Source organism: Dromiciops gliroides, chromosome 4, assembly GCF_019393635.1.
Source record: "Dromiciops gliroides isolate mDroGli1 chromosome 4, mDroGli1.pri, whole genome shotgun sequence".
NCBI lineage: Eukaryota > Metazoa > Chordata > Mammalia > Microbiotheria > Microbiotheriidae > Dromiciops > Dromiciops gliroides.
The window spans coordinates 226983462-227003057 of NC_057864.1; the positions used below are offsets into that span (position 1 = coordinate 226983462).

The window sequence follows — 19596 nt, forward strand, 5'->3', positions numbered from 1 at the left end:
TAATTAATAGGAGATAAAAATCTATAAAGCACCCTAGAAATAAAATTCATGGCACAAAGTACAGGCAAGGCAAACTAGAGAAATTTTACTTTATTAGATATCCCTGAGATTTTATAGTATGGGACTCATGACTGGAATACAGTTCTGAAGGGATATAATTTATTGGAAAGATAAATAAATAAAGGAGGGAGGCAGAGAAACCTTATAGTAAGAAAATATACTCATGAGAAAAATCCAGGAATCATATTGGGGAAGAATAATGGAAAAGCATTTGAGTGCAGATCAGCAGAGGGAAAACATTGTTATGGAAATACATGATTGACCACCAGGACAAATGAAGGAAATAGATAAAGCCTTCCAGAAACAAATCAGCCAATACATGATTAAGTAGTAAGAAAGGATATCTGCTATAAAGAGTTCTCTCTGCCAAAAACAAAGCAGCTGATGATTTCTGGGTCATTTTAATGATATTTTCATCCTTTTGAAGGTGAAATAAGGTAGGTGGGGAACTGCTGTTCCTGAAATAATTCTGGCCAATGAAAAGGAATTGGTCTTGAAATAGTAATAATAGCCAGCATTTACAAAGGACTTTGAAAACTACATAGCGCTGTACATGTTGTCTCATTTGATCCTCATGAACAACCTTGTGAGGTAGGCACTATCATTTTCTCTATTTATTCTTCTCACTGGAAAACAGTTAAAAAGTTAAATGACCTGCCCAGGATAACATGGCTAGTGTCTGAGGCAAGATTTGAACTTGGTTCTTCATGACTCCAAATCCAACGCTCTTGCCTACTGCACCTAGCTGCTTACAATTAAAAATTTAAAAAGGTGAGTTTTTTAGAGTGGTCACTGCTCCTATGTCAAAATCTGTGATACAGAGTAAAGTTGGGCAATACTTGATGTATACCCTAGATTCTGGGAGAGCAGCTTTCAGAAGATTCAGGGAAAGGATATATATCCTTTTATGGGCCTAAATGTTTTTAGGGTGAGTCATCCCAGGAGGAATGGGAGGCTCTCTCAATAATGAAATTCTGAAAATACAAAATATTCCCATGAGAAAGGAAAAAGGGACACTGTGTGAAAAGACCATTATGGATACATAGAAAATTCATTAATCAACATTGACTTAAATAAGATATATAGTAATTGAAGATGAATACAAGATCATGGCACAGTCCTTTAAGAATGATATCAGGGGGGCAGCTAGGTGGCGTAGTGGATAGAGCACCAGCCCTGGAGTCAGAAGGACCTGAGTTCAAATGTGACCTCAGACATTTGATACTTACTAGCTGTGTGACCCTAGGCAAGTCACTTAGCCCCAATTGCCTCACCAAAAAAAAAAAAAAAAAAAAAAGAATATCAGGAGGGGCAGCTAGGTGGCGCAGTGGATAAAGCACTGACCCTGGTTCAGGAGGACCCGAGTTCAAATCCAACCTCAGACACTTGACACTTACTAGCTGTGTGACCCTGGGCAAGTCACTTAACCCCAATTTCCCAGCCCCCCAAAAAGAACATCAGGTCTTCTGATGCTCAGAATGAGCTGGCAAAGAATGTGAATGAAAACAAGGGGTTGTGGGGTTTTTCAGTTTAAAAAAACCTCACATGGTGAAAGGAAAAAATGTAAATGAAGAAGGGATAGAAACACTGTTTATTGGTATAATGAACATAAGGGAAAGGCAGATACTGAATACTCACTGTGCTTTGGTTTTCTTTGGGAAAATGAGAGATTTGGACTGGTAATGATGTAACAAAAATGGTTAATAAGAAACTCCAGAAATTTGCTGGAGCTCTCTAGGGCAAAAGCATATAAACTTATTACTTCTTGACCTGTCTTAGTATCTGATAAGTCTGTCCTTCAAAAGGTAGAGGAACCAATAAAGGGAAATTCTACTCTTTTCTATTTTGTATCACATCATGCTGCATTATATTACATTGTGTTTTGTTCTATTCTGTTCTATTCCATGGCAACACCTAGTATTTAACAATTTCATACCTTAGAACCTCATGAACCTTAAAATAAGGCAAGAACTAAGCTTAGATACCATTTATACTATTATTTATACTATTAATTCCACCAAAGTGTAACTCCATTTCTTACTACTTGTTGGGACAGAAATGACAGGGACTCTAGGAAATGACTACTCACTGCTACAATTTGTGATAGAAGAAAGGAAATCTGGATATAGTCTGATATGCGACCTATATTTTGAGAAAATAGATTTCCTTCCTTTTCAGAGGAAGGATCCCATGAACCAAAATGCTATAAGGAGAAGTCAACCTAGGAAGCATGGGAGATAGATGCTCAAGAATGAAGTTCTTAAGATAGATAGGGAAAGGAAAAATGGGATTCGTCTGAAAAGACAGATGTGGATATAGGGAATTCATCAGACAATTCAGATTTTTTTAAAATGGAGACCTAAGGCTAGTAGATCTCCTGAGTTGGGGAAATCTGAGGTATGGAGAACTGAGCTGCTGTGAGCTAAAGTGATCAATGTTTAAACCAAATCTGGCACCAATATGATGGCTCCCCTCTGGAGTGAGGAGCCACCAGGATGATTAAGGACGGACAAACTGGCCCAGGGTGGAAATGGAGCAAGCCAAACATCTGACCTTCATAAGAGGGATAATCAACTTCTACATGACCAGACTGAATGAGGAAGGAAAAAGGGAAGGAAAGAAGGGAGGGAGGGAGGGAAGAAGAGAGGGAGGAGGGAGGGAAAGAGGAAGGAAAGAAGGGGAAGAGGGGGAGAGAAAGTGAGAAAGAGAGAGAGAGCAAGAGAGCAAGAGATCTAAATAACTGAAAATGAATATAAGATTAGGGCAGTCTTGACACTAGGAATAGTGTCAAGAACTCCCCCAATTCCTTTTCAGAGGCGGGGAAGAGTCAAACCTTTTCTGATTGATCAGTTTAGCTGGGGTTTTTTCTTTTTCAAATTATTTGTTATAAGAGACAACTCTCTGGAAGGGGGAGTCAGAGAAACAAAGAGGAAAATCTAGGTGATGTAAAAGCAGAAGATGGCAATAAAGTAAAAAGAACAATTTCAGGAATTCTAAAGTTCAGAATGAGCTAAGTCTGGTAAGGGAAGCTAAAAACAAACAAAAGTTGTTTAGGGTTTTTTAAAATGTTTTTAAAAAATTATATTGGGAGAAAAGGGATGATCAAAATGGAATGGGACCTCTGCCTGGAGTGATCCAGATGATAAGTGGCAACAGAGCTTTCCAATCCTTAATTTCCATCTATTTTCTTGGCCAAGAAAGACGACCCTTATCCTAGAGATAACAGAATAAAAATGACTAATAGGGAGTTGATACATAAGATAAGTAAAGAAAGAGTAAGAAAAGGCGTTCTTTGATGAATTAAAGTCATGTGGCCCAGATGAGTTACATCCTCAGGACCTGAAAGAATTGGGAGATGTGTTTTCTGAGCCATTATCAGTGATAAAAAGTTTGGAAAACAGAAGACAAGATAGGAAAAGGACAAATGTACCAATTTTCAAAAAAAAAAAAAGAAAAGAAAAGAAAAAGAAAGGAAAAAGACCAGAGTCTGCAAACTACAGGTCAGTGATCTTTAATTAAAAGAGAGATAAACCTTAAAAATAGACTTCAGCATACTGAGGGTTTAAGTAAACTACAAAGATCAATATAAGTCCACAGTGTAACAAAGGAGTTCACAAAACATGATTTTAAGTTGTAATGACACAGTATTCAGAATTCGAGAGTTGAAAGTTTCACTGTATTCTGCCCTGGTCAAAACTACTTCTGGAATACTGTGTCCCATTGTAGGAGGAGCCTTGATAAATTAGGGGTGCATTAAGAGGAGTACAATCTGGTTAATTAGGGGCCTCATTCCATTTGAGGATCAGATGAAGGATTTGGGTGTTGTTTATTCACAGCAGAAAGACGTCTTAGAGGTGACATGTAAGACTTCAAGTATTTGAAGGGCTATACAGAAGAGGAATTAGACTTGCTCAGCTTAGCCCTAAAGAGTAGTCATAGGAGAAACGGATGGAAGTCTGCAGTGGAAGATTTCAACTTGACACACACAAAATTTCTTAATAGAGCTGTCCAAAAGTAAAATGGGAGTCCACAGGAGGTACTGAATTTTCTATCCCTAAAAGTTTTCGAACAGAATATGAATGAACACTTACTGAGGATACTATAGAGGAAATTCTTAGTTAAGTGTGTGATTGTCTCAAATGCATCTTTTATGTTTGCCCCTGGAAACTCTTAGATTCTATGATTCTGGAAAAGGAAGAGTATATTATAGCATTAATTTTTATAACATTAATAGAGTAATTTTTTTCTGAAGGTTTTCCTTCCTAATTATGGCTGACAGAGGATGAAATTAAAATGGCTGTTAGATTAAAATGGGTGTTACTTGGAAATACCTGTTCCCTTGCTGAGTTGGAAGATACAACCCCAGCTTCTAATTGCCACCCACTAGACTCTTTCTACTGAGGAGAATGTGGGCCTGGGGATGCCTGATATAACTTAGGCTAGGTCAGCCTTTGTGTTGGTAGCTATAGTGATGAGGAGGAGGAGCGCTCTATGCCGTTGACCTACTGTTAATAGACCATTAGGGTGAAAATCATCAAGATAAATACTGATTTTGATGGATTAACCGAAGCTTGTCTCATTTATGGCATGAGGTACACCTGAGATGTAGGTGATGTTCGACAGACTTAGGGCTGAAAGATACTTCAGGATAAAAGAAAAATCAAGTTTATTATATCTAGTTCCATTGTTACCTTGACATACACACTACTGAGTGAACCCAAACAAAGGGCTGTTCACTCTTAAAATCTTACAGACCACATGCATATGCAATACACCATTAAAACCAAGAATATGTACTTTTTCTAAGAGCAAACTACAAATGATTCTACTTTTCTTCTTACTTTCACTGGTTTTGTATACATCTAGCCTAAGGCCTAACAACCCTATATTCCCATGTCCCTTAGCATTCCTAATTTAAGCAGAAGTGAGCAAGCAATTACTGAGGGATTAAAGAGACTCCTATTTCCTTTCTTAACCCCAAAATAATTCTAGAGGGGAGATAAATTGGTTCACAGGTAAGAAGCTTGTGATTTTATATTCTTTTAATCCTTGTATTCCTAGATTGCAGAATGGCTAATTATTTGGTCTTATTACTAATAATGGATATTGTCTTATGGAGCCATGCCTTAAAAAATTACCTTGTACGTACTCCCTGAACCCACAATTAGTTCAGAGCCATCCTAGAACTAATGTTGAAGGGGGTAGGAAGGGAGCAGAAACCATCTTAAAAATTATTGCAGAAAATCTATAGTGGATAAATACATACTTTCATTCAACAAACATTTATTAAATTCCTACCATGTGCTCAGCACTGTACTAGGCACTATAGTATACAAAAGTAAAAGAAACTGTCCCCTGCCCGCAAGGAGCTTACAATCTAGCTGTAAGACAACCCATACAAAGCAAATCTATAATATTAGCTAGCTCTTTTCATTTAAGAAGCACAAGATAATAAAACATAAACTATGAGTAATCAGTGTAAGTTATGTGAGATTAGTTATGGAAAGCTAACTGAAAATAGGTGAGTTGAGCTCCATCTTAATATAAGTAATAGACATGGAATGATTTTATGCTAGACAAATTCCTAAGCAACGAAAACAAGATGAACAAAATATTAATTTTAAAAAAGGAAAATGAACATATGGAAGAGGGTTTTAAAAGTAACAAGGGACAGCAAACTGAGAACCTGGGAGAGCAGGCTAAGTTTAGATTAAATCTGATAAATAAGGAATCACTTTAGGTTCTTAAGGGAAAAGATGCCATGAAAATGATGTTTAATTTGTGCAGAATACATTGGAGGAGGGATATAAGAGATAGGGAGAGCATCCAAAAGACTTAAAATAATTCATGCATGTGATAATGGGCCAGTTTGATGGGAGGAGTGGCTGCAGAAACGAGACAAATTTTTAAATAAAAATCTAGTAAGAATCTAAGTACATGGCATTGGAGAAGAGTTCAAAAGAATTACAAGGTTGAGGTACTAGTAGATTTAGAGGATAATGCTGTTGCACAGGGTAATGGGGAAATTGAAGTGATGCCTTTTGGGAAATAGGGAGAAGAAAGAGAGAGGAACAGTGACATCCAATTTTCATATCAAATTTCAGTGTTCCTGTTAGGTATATTCCCATGAGTCTGTGCAACAGGCAACTTATCCCTTAAGAAATGGGTATAGTGGGGCAGCTAGGTGGCGCAGTGGATAGAACACTGGCCCTGGATTCAGAAGGACCCGAGTTCAAATCCAGCCTCAGACACTTTACACTTACTAGCTGTGTGACCCTAAGCAAGTCACTTAGCCCCAACTGCCTCACAAAAAAAAAAAAAAAAAAAAAGAATGGAAGCTCAAAAATTAGTCCCTGATACCCAGAGTTCAAAGGATGGGGAAAAGAGAAGTTAGTGAGAAAGACCCACAAAAAAGGTAGAACATATTAGAAGAATCATGGAAATACAGTCACAGAAGAAACTTTAAGGTAGAGGTGGTCAAACTTGTTAAATGGACTTGTGGTAAACTGGAAAGAGACCTTTTGGTTTTGTCAGGTGATCATTTTTAATGACTACACCTACATGGTGAGAACAGAAGCTAAGTTATAGTTTAAGGACTGAGAAAATGGAAAGAGGAATAGATAACTCATTTGAAAAGGCAAAAAGGGTAGCAAAGAAATGGGGCTATTAGCAATTTGAGAAACTAAGAGGCAACTGGGTGGCACAGTAGAAAGAGTGCTGGGGCTGAAGTCAGGAAGACTTGTTTTCAAATCTGGCTGAAGACACTTACTGGCTATATGACCTTAAGCAGGTCACTTAACCTCTGTCCGACTCAGTTTCTTCAACTGTAAAATGGTGATAATAATAGCACCTGCTTCCCAGGGTTGTTGTGAGAATCAAATAAAATAAAAGCACTTAGCGCAGTATCTGGCACATAGAAAGCATTTATAAATACTGGTTTCCTCCATTCCAGGAAGGGTAGAAGGGAAATAGGATTGTAGTTGGAAGAAGTATCTGGATTAAGAGAAGGGTCTTCATATATCACCCAGTGGGTGAGCTAGAACTTTTGCCTATTTTTTTCATCTCTTATGCTGAGGGACAAAACCTCCACCTTCATTCACTCTGCTTAACATATCTCACTTCTCCTTAGCCGAGAGAAGCATTAGATGCTTTAAGATAATTGCTTTATTTATGCAGTTATTCTCTTAAACTCCATATAATATTTGCACATTATTTTATGCTCTGCACAGTTCTCCTGAATGGAGAAACACAAAATTATAAAGATTTGGTTTTTTCACCCCATATCCACAAAGATCCAAGATTTACACCAAAAGTAAAGTAGAAAAATGTCATTTTTTTTGGGTGGCAAGGCACTTAACCTCTGTGGACCTTGGATTCCTCAATTGTAAAATAAGTAATCCATCCCTTATAGCTCCAAAATATTATGATTTTGATATACTGCTGAAATAAAAAAAGTGGTTTTGGAAAAGCAGTTGTTCCTCATGAGTGTTTGTCATTGATTGGGAGAAGAAGAGAACTGACTTTACACTAAAAAGGGAGGGAGAAAACTGCTTAAGTTCTATTACAAAGCAAAATACCAAAGCAAGCAGCAGCTATAACACAGGAAGAATAACTCAAAGGAAGTAAAATTTAAGCAACCCATGATCTCAAGGTAGGGGTAATAAGCAAGATCAACTAGAGACCCTAATGAAAGATTTTGTGGCCTAAGACCTATGCCTGGATTATGGTTCTAGAATATCTTACTTGAAAAGGAAGAGATTAAAAGGGAGCAGAGCAGCACTAAATATAAAGAAAATATACTTGCATGAAAAACTCCAGAAACCAGAGTGGGAAAGCTTGAGAGTATCTGGGTGAAAATCAGCAGAGGGAGAAACAGCAGCAATCCTGTCATAAGAGTATATTACAGACGACTTGAATAGGAAGAGGAAATAGATAAAGAGTTCATGAAAGAGAACACAGGAACATAATATAGTGATTCAGGATTCTGATTATCTGTGAGTATCTGCCAAAACTCTCAATGCTAAATCAATTTTTGCCTTGGCATTCATCCTAGAAGTGCAGGGGGAGGGGGAGAAGGACATAGAGAGACTGGGACACCACTATTTTGGACCTGATTCTTACCAACAAAGAAACAATGAGAAGCCTTTTAGAATTCATGATAGCAAAGAAGCTAGCCAAGAAGTTTAAAATGCACTCTAGATTTTGGCAGATTTTGAAAGGTTCAAAGAAAGAACAGGAAGGATCCCAAGGCCCAAATTCAACAGGGTAAGCCCAAAAAGTATGAGCCCAAAAAGATCTCAAGAATAAAATTCTGAAAACACACACACAAATAATTTTGAGTAAGGGGAGTCTAAAGAGACTAGCTTTGGTAGAAAACAGGATGAATAAAAAACATGGCATGATACTATATAGTGTCTGGAGGACTAAAGTTCAGAATGAGCTACTAGATAGGTAGGAAATTAAATTCTTAAAAACTTTGTTAGAGTATCCAAAAAGGGACAGGCCTAGTCTTGGAGTGAATTACAGGATGAAAAAGAATGGAAAGGATAAATTCATTAACTCTTATTTTGCTTCTATTTTCTCTGCGAAGGAGAAAAAAGGCTTAATGCCTAATAAGGATTTGACATCCTAGGTAAGAATACAATAAGAAAGCTCCTGGATGCTCTGACTTCAAGTCATCTGTTCCAAATAACTACACATCAAAGATACTGGAAAAAAACTGCCAGGTATGAGTGATGAGTCACTGTTAGTCATCTTTCAAAGACCAGGATAATTATCTTCACGTAGCCAAAGGACTGTTAGGTGGAAGAGTCCTTAGACATTTTTTGCTTGTTCTCAGTGGGAAAAACTATGGCAATGATTAAAATCTGTAGATTTAGGCTTCCTACCAATTAAATCCATCTAAAAGTGGAGTGCCTATCTGAAGAGGTAGATTACTCACTAGATTACTAGTGAATATCAAGTATAGACTGTATGGTCACTTGTTGGGGATGTTTTGAAAAGCACTCTTGGTCAAGAATGAATTGAAGAAGATGGCCCCTGGGTCTTTTCCAACTCTGAGATCCCATAACCATAACTGTAACATTTTAGAATTTAAGCTCCATGAAGGCAAGTATTATTTTCTAAACTTTTTTTTAAATCTCCCCCTGAACCTTAGTAAAGAGCTCTCCTTACAGAAGGCACATGAGTAATGTCTGTTGAATAAATGAAAAGGGGAGGGATAAGAGACACGATAGAGCCCACGTAACAGATGTTTTTACCGTCCATCAGAAATCTCACCCTAAGGAACATGTGTATGCACAAAACATGTCCTAAGCAAAATCTATATCTTACAGAAACTAGAGGAAGAGGAAGAATCTTTAGTAGGTTAAAGTGGCTTGGTTCTGGGATTTTCTAAATCATTAGTTAACAGGTATACATCTGAAAGGAGTTATCTAGGGAATTATCTATGGCAGGAGATTATCTCAATCTGGGACTAGTATGACAACGGACTAAGAGAAGTGAAGTGAGAAAGGTGGAAAGGCTAAAGTATTTGACAATGAGGTTCTAGGTGACTAATGGAGTAGGGCCAGTGTAAGGAAGGCAAGCAATATGAGCTGAGAGACTGAATATAATATTGAAACACAGTTTGGTGAGGGGAAATTTAATTAAGGATGGATGTTATAAAGATGTCATGTGGGAGGAAATTTTAGTGGGGGGGGTGGGTGAAAGGAGGGAGATTGCTCTACTATAACATATGACCTATAAGGTGATGAGATTCAAAAACCAAACATACATAAGAATCTGATTTCGTAAGTGTAAGTAGGGAACTCCTGTTTTGGAAACTCCCATCCACTACCACAGATTGCAAGCCATCTATGATGTCGTAGATAAGTGCTAGGGAACTGATTAAATCACATATAATTGCTTGTGAGTTACTCAGCATTATAAAGTTATTGTCAGAAGCAAGAATTGAAGCTCTTTTCCTGACTCCGAGAGTCCAGCATTCTATCTACTATTCCACATTGCCTCTCTCATACCTGCAAACAGTTGTTATCCTTGTAAAGCGATTACATTAGGAGACCTTATAATCATTCCAACCAAGTAAATCCTCAAAGCATTCTTAGGGTTTCTTTGGAATTACACTGAGATCCCATATCACATGCTTTTTTAATATCTTCACAGGTGGAAAATCTTTAACCTTTTAGAGGACTGATGGTACCTGGTTTTTAAAAACAACCCAGAGGAGTTTGTATCCAAGCTACTAATAAGAGGATTATCAAATTGGAAAATACAGTTTAGAAAAAAAAATTGAGTTATAACTATCAAGTAATAGGCATGAGTTTCTTGCATGACTTTTAAATTGGCTCTAAAGCTAACTAAAAATAAGGAGTTCCAAGGAAATCTTGAGGAATGACAATGTTATTAGAAAAAGTATATGGCTTCCTGAGTTCTGGTATGGTCATTTAAAATATTAACCTCATCACTTTATAGTCACAGCCCATATCCTGGAAACCTCAGAAACAGAGCAGTTATTTAGAATCATAAAGTTCATGGTGTGTGCCTGGTGGTTAGTCGGCCTGACACAGAGTAGAGATGGAGGTCAATACAGTCCAGGAGAGAAAGAACCTTTAAAACTAAGGTTATGCCTGGGTTATCAAATCAGATGCTGAAATCACTGAAGTTAATAGCCAGAAACAAAGCAAAAAGGAACAGTATGTACCATCTACTTATGTTGTCTATGGAAGTTGACTCCAGGGTAGTGACAAACAGCCCAATTAACAATCTGGATAATAGAGACAGATTAGAACATTAGAGAGAGCAGAAAAATAATGGTTCAGAAGAAATGTATATCCTTTAGATCTATTTTATCTTGAGCCTCTGTTTTTCCCAATCTGTGACATCTTGAGGGTTGTATGGTATGGGTCTGTTTAAAAGGTTTAGAAAAGGTGGATGGTACTATATAAAGGAATGGAAGCCATAAAGGACAGTTATTTGAACTTTGACAGAAAAACTAGGCCAAAGTTTCTGTTCACCTATTTTTTTGCTTTACTCCTACCATCATTATTTTGCTTTCACTTCCTCTGATGACTTCGCCAAAAGTAATGGACATAATATAGTCTGTGCATCCAAAGGAGTCAATAAAATGACATGACAAAAAGAAAGACCCTTTGGGTATGGTTTTTAAAATAAAGCATTCTGAATTCAAAAAGCAATAAAGAATTCACAAACAGTGGAGACAATCACAGAAGCATTTACAATAAAATGTGGGTATATTAGCATGATAGTATTAAGTACTTTTCAAAATTTTCCTATGGTCTTATAAAGCTTGAAGTTTTTCATGAGGTTTCATGATATTCTAAAGTAGCACTGTACATCCAATTAAGGACATGACAGTAATTTCAATGAAGAATATGTGAAAGAAAACAATGGGAAAGACAAGATGCAGTGGTGAAAGGAGTAGTAGCAGCTCTCAAATCCATAGTCACTTAGCCAGAACCATAGTTAAATTCCTTGGGTGGTAAATAAGCAGCTTATTCAAACACATTTTTCACTTTCAGAGGATAAATAGGCAACTTAAAAGCTCTATCCCATTACATAATGGGCCAAAATATCAGTAAATTTTGCCCAACTTGCTCTGAAGAGCTATTATAGTGTGGCTATATCATGTGGATTCTATAATACTAGATACTAGATAAGGTTATAACAGTGACTAACTTTTCACTCATTTACTACAATGATAGGGACTCTCTCCAGTGTAGTTTCAATTCAAATTCAACAAACATTTATTAAGCAACCTACTAGTTGCAAAGCACTCTTCTAGGCTCTGAGGGATGGCATCTAATTCTCTAATGGTTGAATAATGCTTGAATTGTGACTGAAAGCTTTCATACATATTATGTGGATTCAGATTTTTCTGCACTGTGTATTCTCTGATGTCGAATAAGACTTGACCTTTGAATAAAGGCCTTTCCACATGCACCACACTGATAAGGTTTCTCCCCAGTATGGATTCTCAGATGTTGAATAAGGCCTGTGTTCCCATTGAAAGCTTTCCCACATTCTTTACATTTATAGGGTCTCTCTCCTGTGTGGATTCTTTGATGTTCAATAAGGCCTGACTTCTGACTGAAAGCTCTCCCACATTCACCACATTTGTAGGGTTTCTCCCCAGTGTGGCTTCTCTGATGGCCAATGAGGTGTGAGCTCCTCCTGAAAGTTTTTCCACACTCATCACATTCATAGGGTTTCTCCCCAGTGTGGATTCTCTGATGTCCAATAAGGTGAGAACTATGACTAAAAGCTTTCCCACATTCGTTACATTCGTAGGGCTTTTCCCCACTGTGGATTCTCTGATGTAGAATTAGGCCTGCACTCTGACTAAAAGCCTTTCCACACTGATTACATTCATAGGGCTTTTCCCCAGTGTGGATTCTCTGATGTAGAATAAGTCCTGTGTTCTGACTAAAGGCTTTCCCACACTCCTTACAATGATAGCGTTTTACTTTGTTGTGGATATCCTGATGTGAAAGAAGGGCTGACCTGTAACTGAAAGCTTTACCACACACATTACATTGATATGGTTTTTCGCCAGTGTGGATTCTCCAGTGTCGTACAAGGCCTGAGCTTTGGGCAAAGCTCTTCCCACATTCCTCACATTTATGTCGTCTCTCTCCGCTGGGAGGGTTTCCTCGCCGTCGGTCTAACCTGCCCGTATATTCACTAGCTTGTCCGTGGTCAACATTCTCAGGAACACTCCCATTACGCTTGGCAGTTCTCTCTCCATTTGATTCCATTTCAGCAGATATTACCTGTTTTTGAGTTAAATCCCTGTTCTCATTCCTGGTCTCACCACCTGAAACAAACCAAAGAAACCAAATAGTATGTATCCCCTGGGATAGGAGAGAAGAGATTACTAGAAAAGGAATAGAAAAATTCAAATGGGACATCTATTAGGAGTCCAGAGCTTGAGAGCCAAATGGCATCACAATATAGGAATGGAAGTACCAGGCTTCAAGTCAAAATACCAGGGAATAACAGTGATGTAGAGTTAGAAGATAGGGAGGACAAAGTTCCCCAGCCAGAGTTAATCAAAGAAAATGATGAGTAATTCTATGTATTTACTCATTCCTAATACTTCTAGATCTTATCTTTCTCATTTTAGCATGAAAAGGATAAGGAAGAATAGGAAGAGTCTGGAAGAATGAAAGATGCTCTGTTAATGTATACTATTTAAGAATGTTTTCTAATTGTAAACTGGGATCTAATAAACCACTCCCTTGAAAAGAACAGAGGACAGAAGGTGGCAAAAGGTATGTTCAGCAAGTTCAGAGCAATGCAGCCAGGTTGGGGTCTGAAGTACCTTTAGGCATTGGGTGTTCACTGGCTCTTGGAGGAAATCTACCATCTGATTTGGGTCAGGACACTAAAAAGGTGTTTGGTCAGACTAGCAGAGAGGATAAGTCTAGAAGGGAAGCTGAAGCTGCTAGCCCAAAAGGGGCATGGAGGCTTCCCCTCATGACTCTGACTTCTGGAAGCACAGGGACTGGGGCCAAACTAGTATAGAAGGTACAAAGGCAACAAAACCACAAAAGAAAAAAACAATTACTACAATGCAACTTAGTAAGTCTAATGTGAGAGAAGCCTGGGCTCATGAAGATGAGCTGAACTGGGGAGGCTACAGAAAAGAGTTGTCTATCTCAAGTCCTAAGTTTCTACTCCCAGACCAAAGGGTTGAAAGAAGCAGATTGCAGAGGCTGAACCATAAACCAGTCCTGCGAGATCAAAACCACAAACAAAGAGAACTAGAATTAACTTTTGATTAAGAACAAGTCCTGACAGAAGCCTAGCTGGCATTCATTCATTCTTAAGAATTCTGTGACTTTGTAAGTTTCTTCTTGAAGTTATTATTTTATGTCTCCTCTAGAATCTAGTCAAAAACTCTTTTAAAATAATACACCCTAAAGAAATGCTGGGTGCTGTTTTCTAAAAGCAACACAAGGGAATAAGGAAAAATAGCTGTTATAAAAACAAGACACCTGGATTTGAGTCACTTGAGTTGTGTGACTTTGGGAAATTCACTTCATTTCCTTGGATCTCAATTTCCTTACCTATAAAATGAGGAAATAAGATAGATAATCTCAGAGGTCCTTTTGGCCCCTACAACCTGTGATTTTTTAACTTAAGTTGAATAATGAGAAAAGGTTGGTACCAGTGAGCCAAATAATGGGGCTTGGGCATAGAATGATAGATTTAGAACTTGAATGGATTGTAAAGGTAATCAGTCATCTAGTCCAACCTCCTAGTTTTATAGAGGAGATGAGGAACAGAGGAAATGGCTTAATCTAAGGGTTGGTGGTGCAGTGGTTAGAACATCGGAGATGGAATCAGAAAGATTTGAATTCAAATCCAGCCTTAGACTTGACCCTGGTCAAGTCAACTAACCTGTCTGCCTCAGCTTCCTCATCTGTAAAATGGGAATAATAATAGCACCTACCTCACAGGCCAGAATTCAAACAAGGTCATCTGACTCTAAATGTAGCATCTTTTTCACTCTATCATTATAGAAATTTTTTTTTACCCTATAGCCTTATGGCTTCCCTTGGCTTCCCCCCATTCTTCCTTAACCCTGATCCCAATGTTAGGCAGAATGTTATAGAAGAAAGAAAACTGTTTTTGTAGTCAAATTCTAGCTATTATCTGTGTGACGTGCAAGTCACTTAACTTCTCAGCCTTACTTTCCTCATTTATAAAATTATGGAATTAAACTAGGTTACCTCAAGATCCTTTTAGTTCTAAATCTGTGATCTTAAAGCTGGGTAAAGGGCTCAAGCAAGAAAAAAAGTATAAGTTGGATTTTGGTTTGAATAAGGAATAGAGGAAAAGCAGAATTGAAGGAATGAAAAGAGAGTTGCTAAGTGAAATTCCATAGCTATTTATAGTAAGAATATCAAGCAAAAGTAGTAAGAAAGGGAAGATGCCAAGAGTGGTTAAAAAAAGATAAAAAAGGATAAACAAAAGTAAATTAAATTTGAAATCTGTATATCAGGTATCTGTCCGTGAACTGGGAAAGATAAGGAAAGGCGAAAACTAAGATGAAAAAACAGAAATTTGTTTCCAAACATACAGAGTCCAACCAAAAGTAACAAAATGTCCTTTGGAATAAGGGAGCAAGAATATATTGCAGGCAAGTTAGGCAGTGGTTAGAGTACTGAACTTGGGATTCAAGAAAACCTGAGTTCAAATCCTGCCTCAGACACAAGTCACTCAATCTCTCTCAGCTTGTTTCTTTATCTGTAAAATGGGAATAATACCATCTAGTTCATAAAGCTGTTGTGAGCAACAAATGAGATAACATTATTTCAAGTTCTTACAAGGGTCTTAATGTTTTATTTACCTGAGCCTAAACTCAATTGAGTCCTTCATACACTTCATTACTACTATTCCATGAATAAATCAATAAGTTTTAAAAATATGCTAATTCTCTATTAGTCCTTACCTAAAGAGTACATGTGGCCATAATTCTCCGGCCTGCCATCACTACACAGGTCTTTCTGTGCTGGATCAAGAAGTCCCCACTCCTCCTGGATAAGAGATACTGCCATGTCCTCGATCTTCACCAAAGTCTGGAACAACACAAAATCCCCACTGAGGCCTGTTGCCCCAAAAGGTACAGTCCCACTACTCTAACCCAAAGTAAGGAAATGAACCAGCAGAGTCAGCGTAGAACAAAAGAGAGAGAGAGTTTCTCTGATGAAATGGGTAGAGTGGTAGGTTGAAATGGGGAGAGAAACAGAAAAGGTGACCATCAGAAAACCAGAATGGATTTCTCCAGGAAGAAATATTTGGGGTGAATGCCCTAGGTGGAGCCTACTAGAGACTTCAGGATGATGGGAAAGAATCAAGCAGCAGCTGTTAAGCATTAATGAGGGGTGGAGCAGACCACAGCTCACCTGGAACCCAGCTGTGAGAAGTGCAGCTGCCATCTCCTGGTCTCGTGGGCTTCCCTTCTGGGATGAAGCAGGAGCCTGGGGAATGGACAGAGCTACAAGAAGAGAAAGAAGCCATAAATAATATTAGCCTCATCCTCAGGCCTCTCCTCCCCAGGAGCCTGTGGGATCCTGAATTAACTACCCACCAATTTCAATTTCAAACCTATCTCCTATATTTCTAAAATGTACAATGGATAGTTTAAAACTAATTGTATATCTCAGGCTTCTCCCACTTCATACTTGAATGCTCTACAGAACTTCCTTTATACTTTAAATAAGACTTTTCAATTTCTTCATTACTATTAATAGCATGACCAAGTGTGAAAAACAGCCCCTACTTCTTGTGTCTCAGTGTATCTCTTGGATGCAGATCTTTGATTACCTATCCAATTAACCAGGAAACCTGCTTGCAAGACTGATTTAACTTAATTAATGCTTTCTGGAATGACTCCTTTGACCTCCAATGCCCACTTCCTATCATAAAACTTATCACCAAAATCAACATAGGTCTATGAAGTTTAGAGTTTCAAGCTTCAAAGCTTTTGCCAAGTTCAGATTTTAGCAAGTTTTTACCAAGTTCAGAGTTGGTATTCTGAGTAGGAGTGAAAGGAGTGAAATCAAATGGTTCCATGGTGAAAAGATCTAACAAAGGTAATGAATAAATGCTAAACATGCACTATTGTAAAAGTACATGAGTGTAAAGAGCTGGGGTGAGATCTTCATGCTATTCTTATTGCTTTTTTTTAACTCTGTGTGCTATCAATATTCCCTAATATGTGATTTTACTTACACATGTGTGTGCATGTGTGTGTTTATATATACCTGTCAGTAGGCTAGACTGAAATGTGTATTTATCTTCAAGTTCTTCTTGGTACAGTCTGCTCAGAAGTAAAAAGGAAGGTACTGGGCTCCTCTCTATGGCGGAAAGAGAGGCCCACCCTGTCTTGGCCTAAACCCTCCCTTTTTCCTTCCCTCCATCACTGGACTGCCTGGGTCTTGCTGTTTCCCACCATCCAGCTTCCCTGACTCTTGTCCTCTTTCCCTCCTAGGATGCTGGGCCTCCAGACTAAATTCAGCCTGTTTAAGGAGCCACTTGGCTTTATCAAGATTCTCCAGTGGATAGCTTCCATTTTTTTCTTTTGCCACTTGTGAAGGTCTTAAGGGGAAAACAAGTTTCCTGCTCAAGTCAGAGTCCTCCTAAAAATGAGAGAGTTGAAGCTGCCTTTGTCTATCCATTCAGGTTGAATCAAGTTTCACTTAATGCAACTGGACCCTCTGTGAAGGGTCTTCCTATACTGCATTGCTGCACTTGTACTTTATATTTATTGGTCCCTGTATTGGGAGAATCGAAAATTGACTTATTATTCTTATTGCTACTTTCTTATGGTTGGTGAGTTCTTCAGCCTGGGCTAAAGCTCTGACAGACATTAAGATGACCACAGGTGAAAATCTGTGATCAATGTAGGATCTCTGAATGTATCTGTGATCTTTGGTTTTCTGAACATGATACTTTGGGGAGGAAATATTTGGTTTATATGTAAAGAGACCACCTTGTACGGTCAGTCAAACATTTCTACTCATGGCACAGGAACAGCTGCACCTCCTACAGGAATGTAATTCAAGGAGAGAACTACACTGTATGAAATAAGAATCTATTCTACAACATATCGCCAGCATCTTTTAGAGACGATGCAATTTTGTCTCCAACAAAAGCAATGCAAATTGCAACAAACTGATCGATTAAAAATTCTGCTAATTTTTACATGAAATAATGTGTCTTAGATACACATTCTGGATGTAAATGTTTCAATTTTTAGATTTGAAGATACACGGATTTATTGTAAGATTGTATACATAAAAATGAACATGCAGTTTCTTCACTAAATTTTTTGCATAGCAAAAGTGTTTGTTTACCTCTTGGGCCTTAATACATGTATCTTTATTAAGGGAGGGGATATATTATCTTATTGTTTCTGAAAAGGAAGAAACTGCATTTGAATTACACACTACTATATGTCTGTACAGTTGAAATACCTTTGTTTTTAAAAAGACTTATTGCACTGTAAATATGCATAGCAAAAAAAGTGTTTGGTTCAGAACTTAAATCTAAATACTGTTCATGTTAAACAAAAATTCCTGAATGAAAGATGGGTTTTAAAATAAACAATTTTCAATACATAATAGTTCTACAAAAATCATTTTAAGGATGGGGACTGGAAATTTAAAGTGTATATAAATGTTCTTTGATACAGTTAATACAGTAATTCCACAATTTGAGATGTTTACATTATGCTGGCTGATTAAGTATACTCTAAATATGGTTCACCTGGACACTGAAAACTGTAGACATATTCTTGTTTTTTTGTTTTGTTTTGTTTTTTGGCAGGGCAATGGGCGTTAAGTGACTCGCCCAAGGTCACACAGCTAGTAAATGACTATATCTGGATTACAGTATTCAGTTGAAGGATCTTATTCACATACTATTTTTATGATATCACACAGTCAGAAGTTTATAATTACTTTAGAGGCCTAAATTCCCTAGCTTTCCACTGCAAGTACTAAATAGAAGTATTCTATCTAGTTCATTAAACTTATTACAGCTGTTTGCATTTTCAATTTTTATCATGCCCTATCCAGTGTAGCTGTTCTCTGCTAAATATAATTTCAATAATTATACATGAAAATTTAGTTATGTTAAAAGCTGATTAATGTTTCATATACATAGTGTCTAGTATGAATTTTTCCTCATCTCTAGAGTTGGGTTATGGAGTAGATCCAATAATATTCAATTTTTCTTATGTATCCACACTTAAAGATGCAACAAGAGAATTGGCAGTGTATGTTTTCAGACACTTGGGAAATTCTAACACAGGACAAAAATGAAAGCTCATGGAGAGACTGTCATCTGAGAGATATTATACAGATGCTTATGTTTTCAAATTCCACATAACTATGGATGATTATAGAATAAAGAGAGGTTTTCATGAGTAAGAATACCCAACAACTTTTAAAGCTGGTTCTCCTGAACTCAGATCAGAGCAAGCAGGAACAACAAATAAATAGGAAGCACACTTTAAGAGTAGTTAGGGAAAGTCATAAAAGCATTGGAGCTCAATTTTAGCAGGTATAGAAAGTGAAAAAAATGATCACTGATTCAGAGCTCATCACAGAATCTCAGTTAGAAGGAATAGCTGTTCTCCCACATGTACCTGAACAACAACATAAAATATACCCAACAGGTGACTAAAATACCCTTGCTTAAAGATCTCCAGTAAAAAAGAACCCATAACTTCCAATCTTCTATTTTTTAATAGCTGTAATTAGTAGGAAAGTCTTCCCTATATGAAGCTTAAATCTGCCTCTGCAACCATAATTCATTATCTAAAGGATTGGAGCTGCAACTAAAACGGAAAACAAAGGTAAGGAGACAGGTAGTCAGAAAATAGATGGAATCTGACCCTGAAAAAGAAAGGCAAAAGGATCTCTGAGCAATGGAATTATTTAATAGGTATGAGATTCTAGCTACAGAGGGCAGATCTGTATCTGCTGAGGAGGAAGCAGTTTC

The 19596-nt window shown here is 37.6% G+C and overlaps 1 protein-coding gene and 1 pseudogene across 1 annotated transcript in view; one reads left to right on the plus strand and one right to left on the minus strand.

The window, feature by feature from the left end:
* The first annotated feature begins 709 nt into the window (after positions 1 to 709).
* LOC122752715 lies at positions 710 to 18147 on the plus strand (annotated as a pseudogene).
* The window catches only part of LOC122754874, a 71891-nt gene continuing 60076 nt past the window's right edge, over positions 7782 to 19596 (minus strand). Inside the window, exons 8-10 of the mRNA XM_044003313.1 lie at positions 15993 to 16084; positions 15539 to 15665; positions 7782 to 12895 (exon numbers count right to left, since the gene is read on the minus strand). Of these exons, the coding sequence (XP_043859248.1) occupies positions 11937 to 12895; positions 15539 to 15665; positions 15993 to 16084 (1178 nt within the window). The 3' untranslated portion in view covers positions 7782 to 11936. The remainder of the gene's footprint in view (positions 12896 to 15538; positions 15666 to 15992; positions 16085 to 19596) is intronic.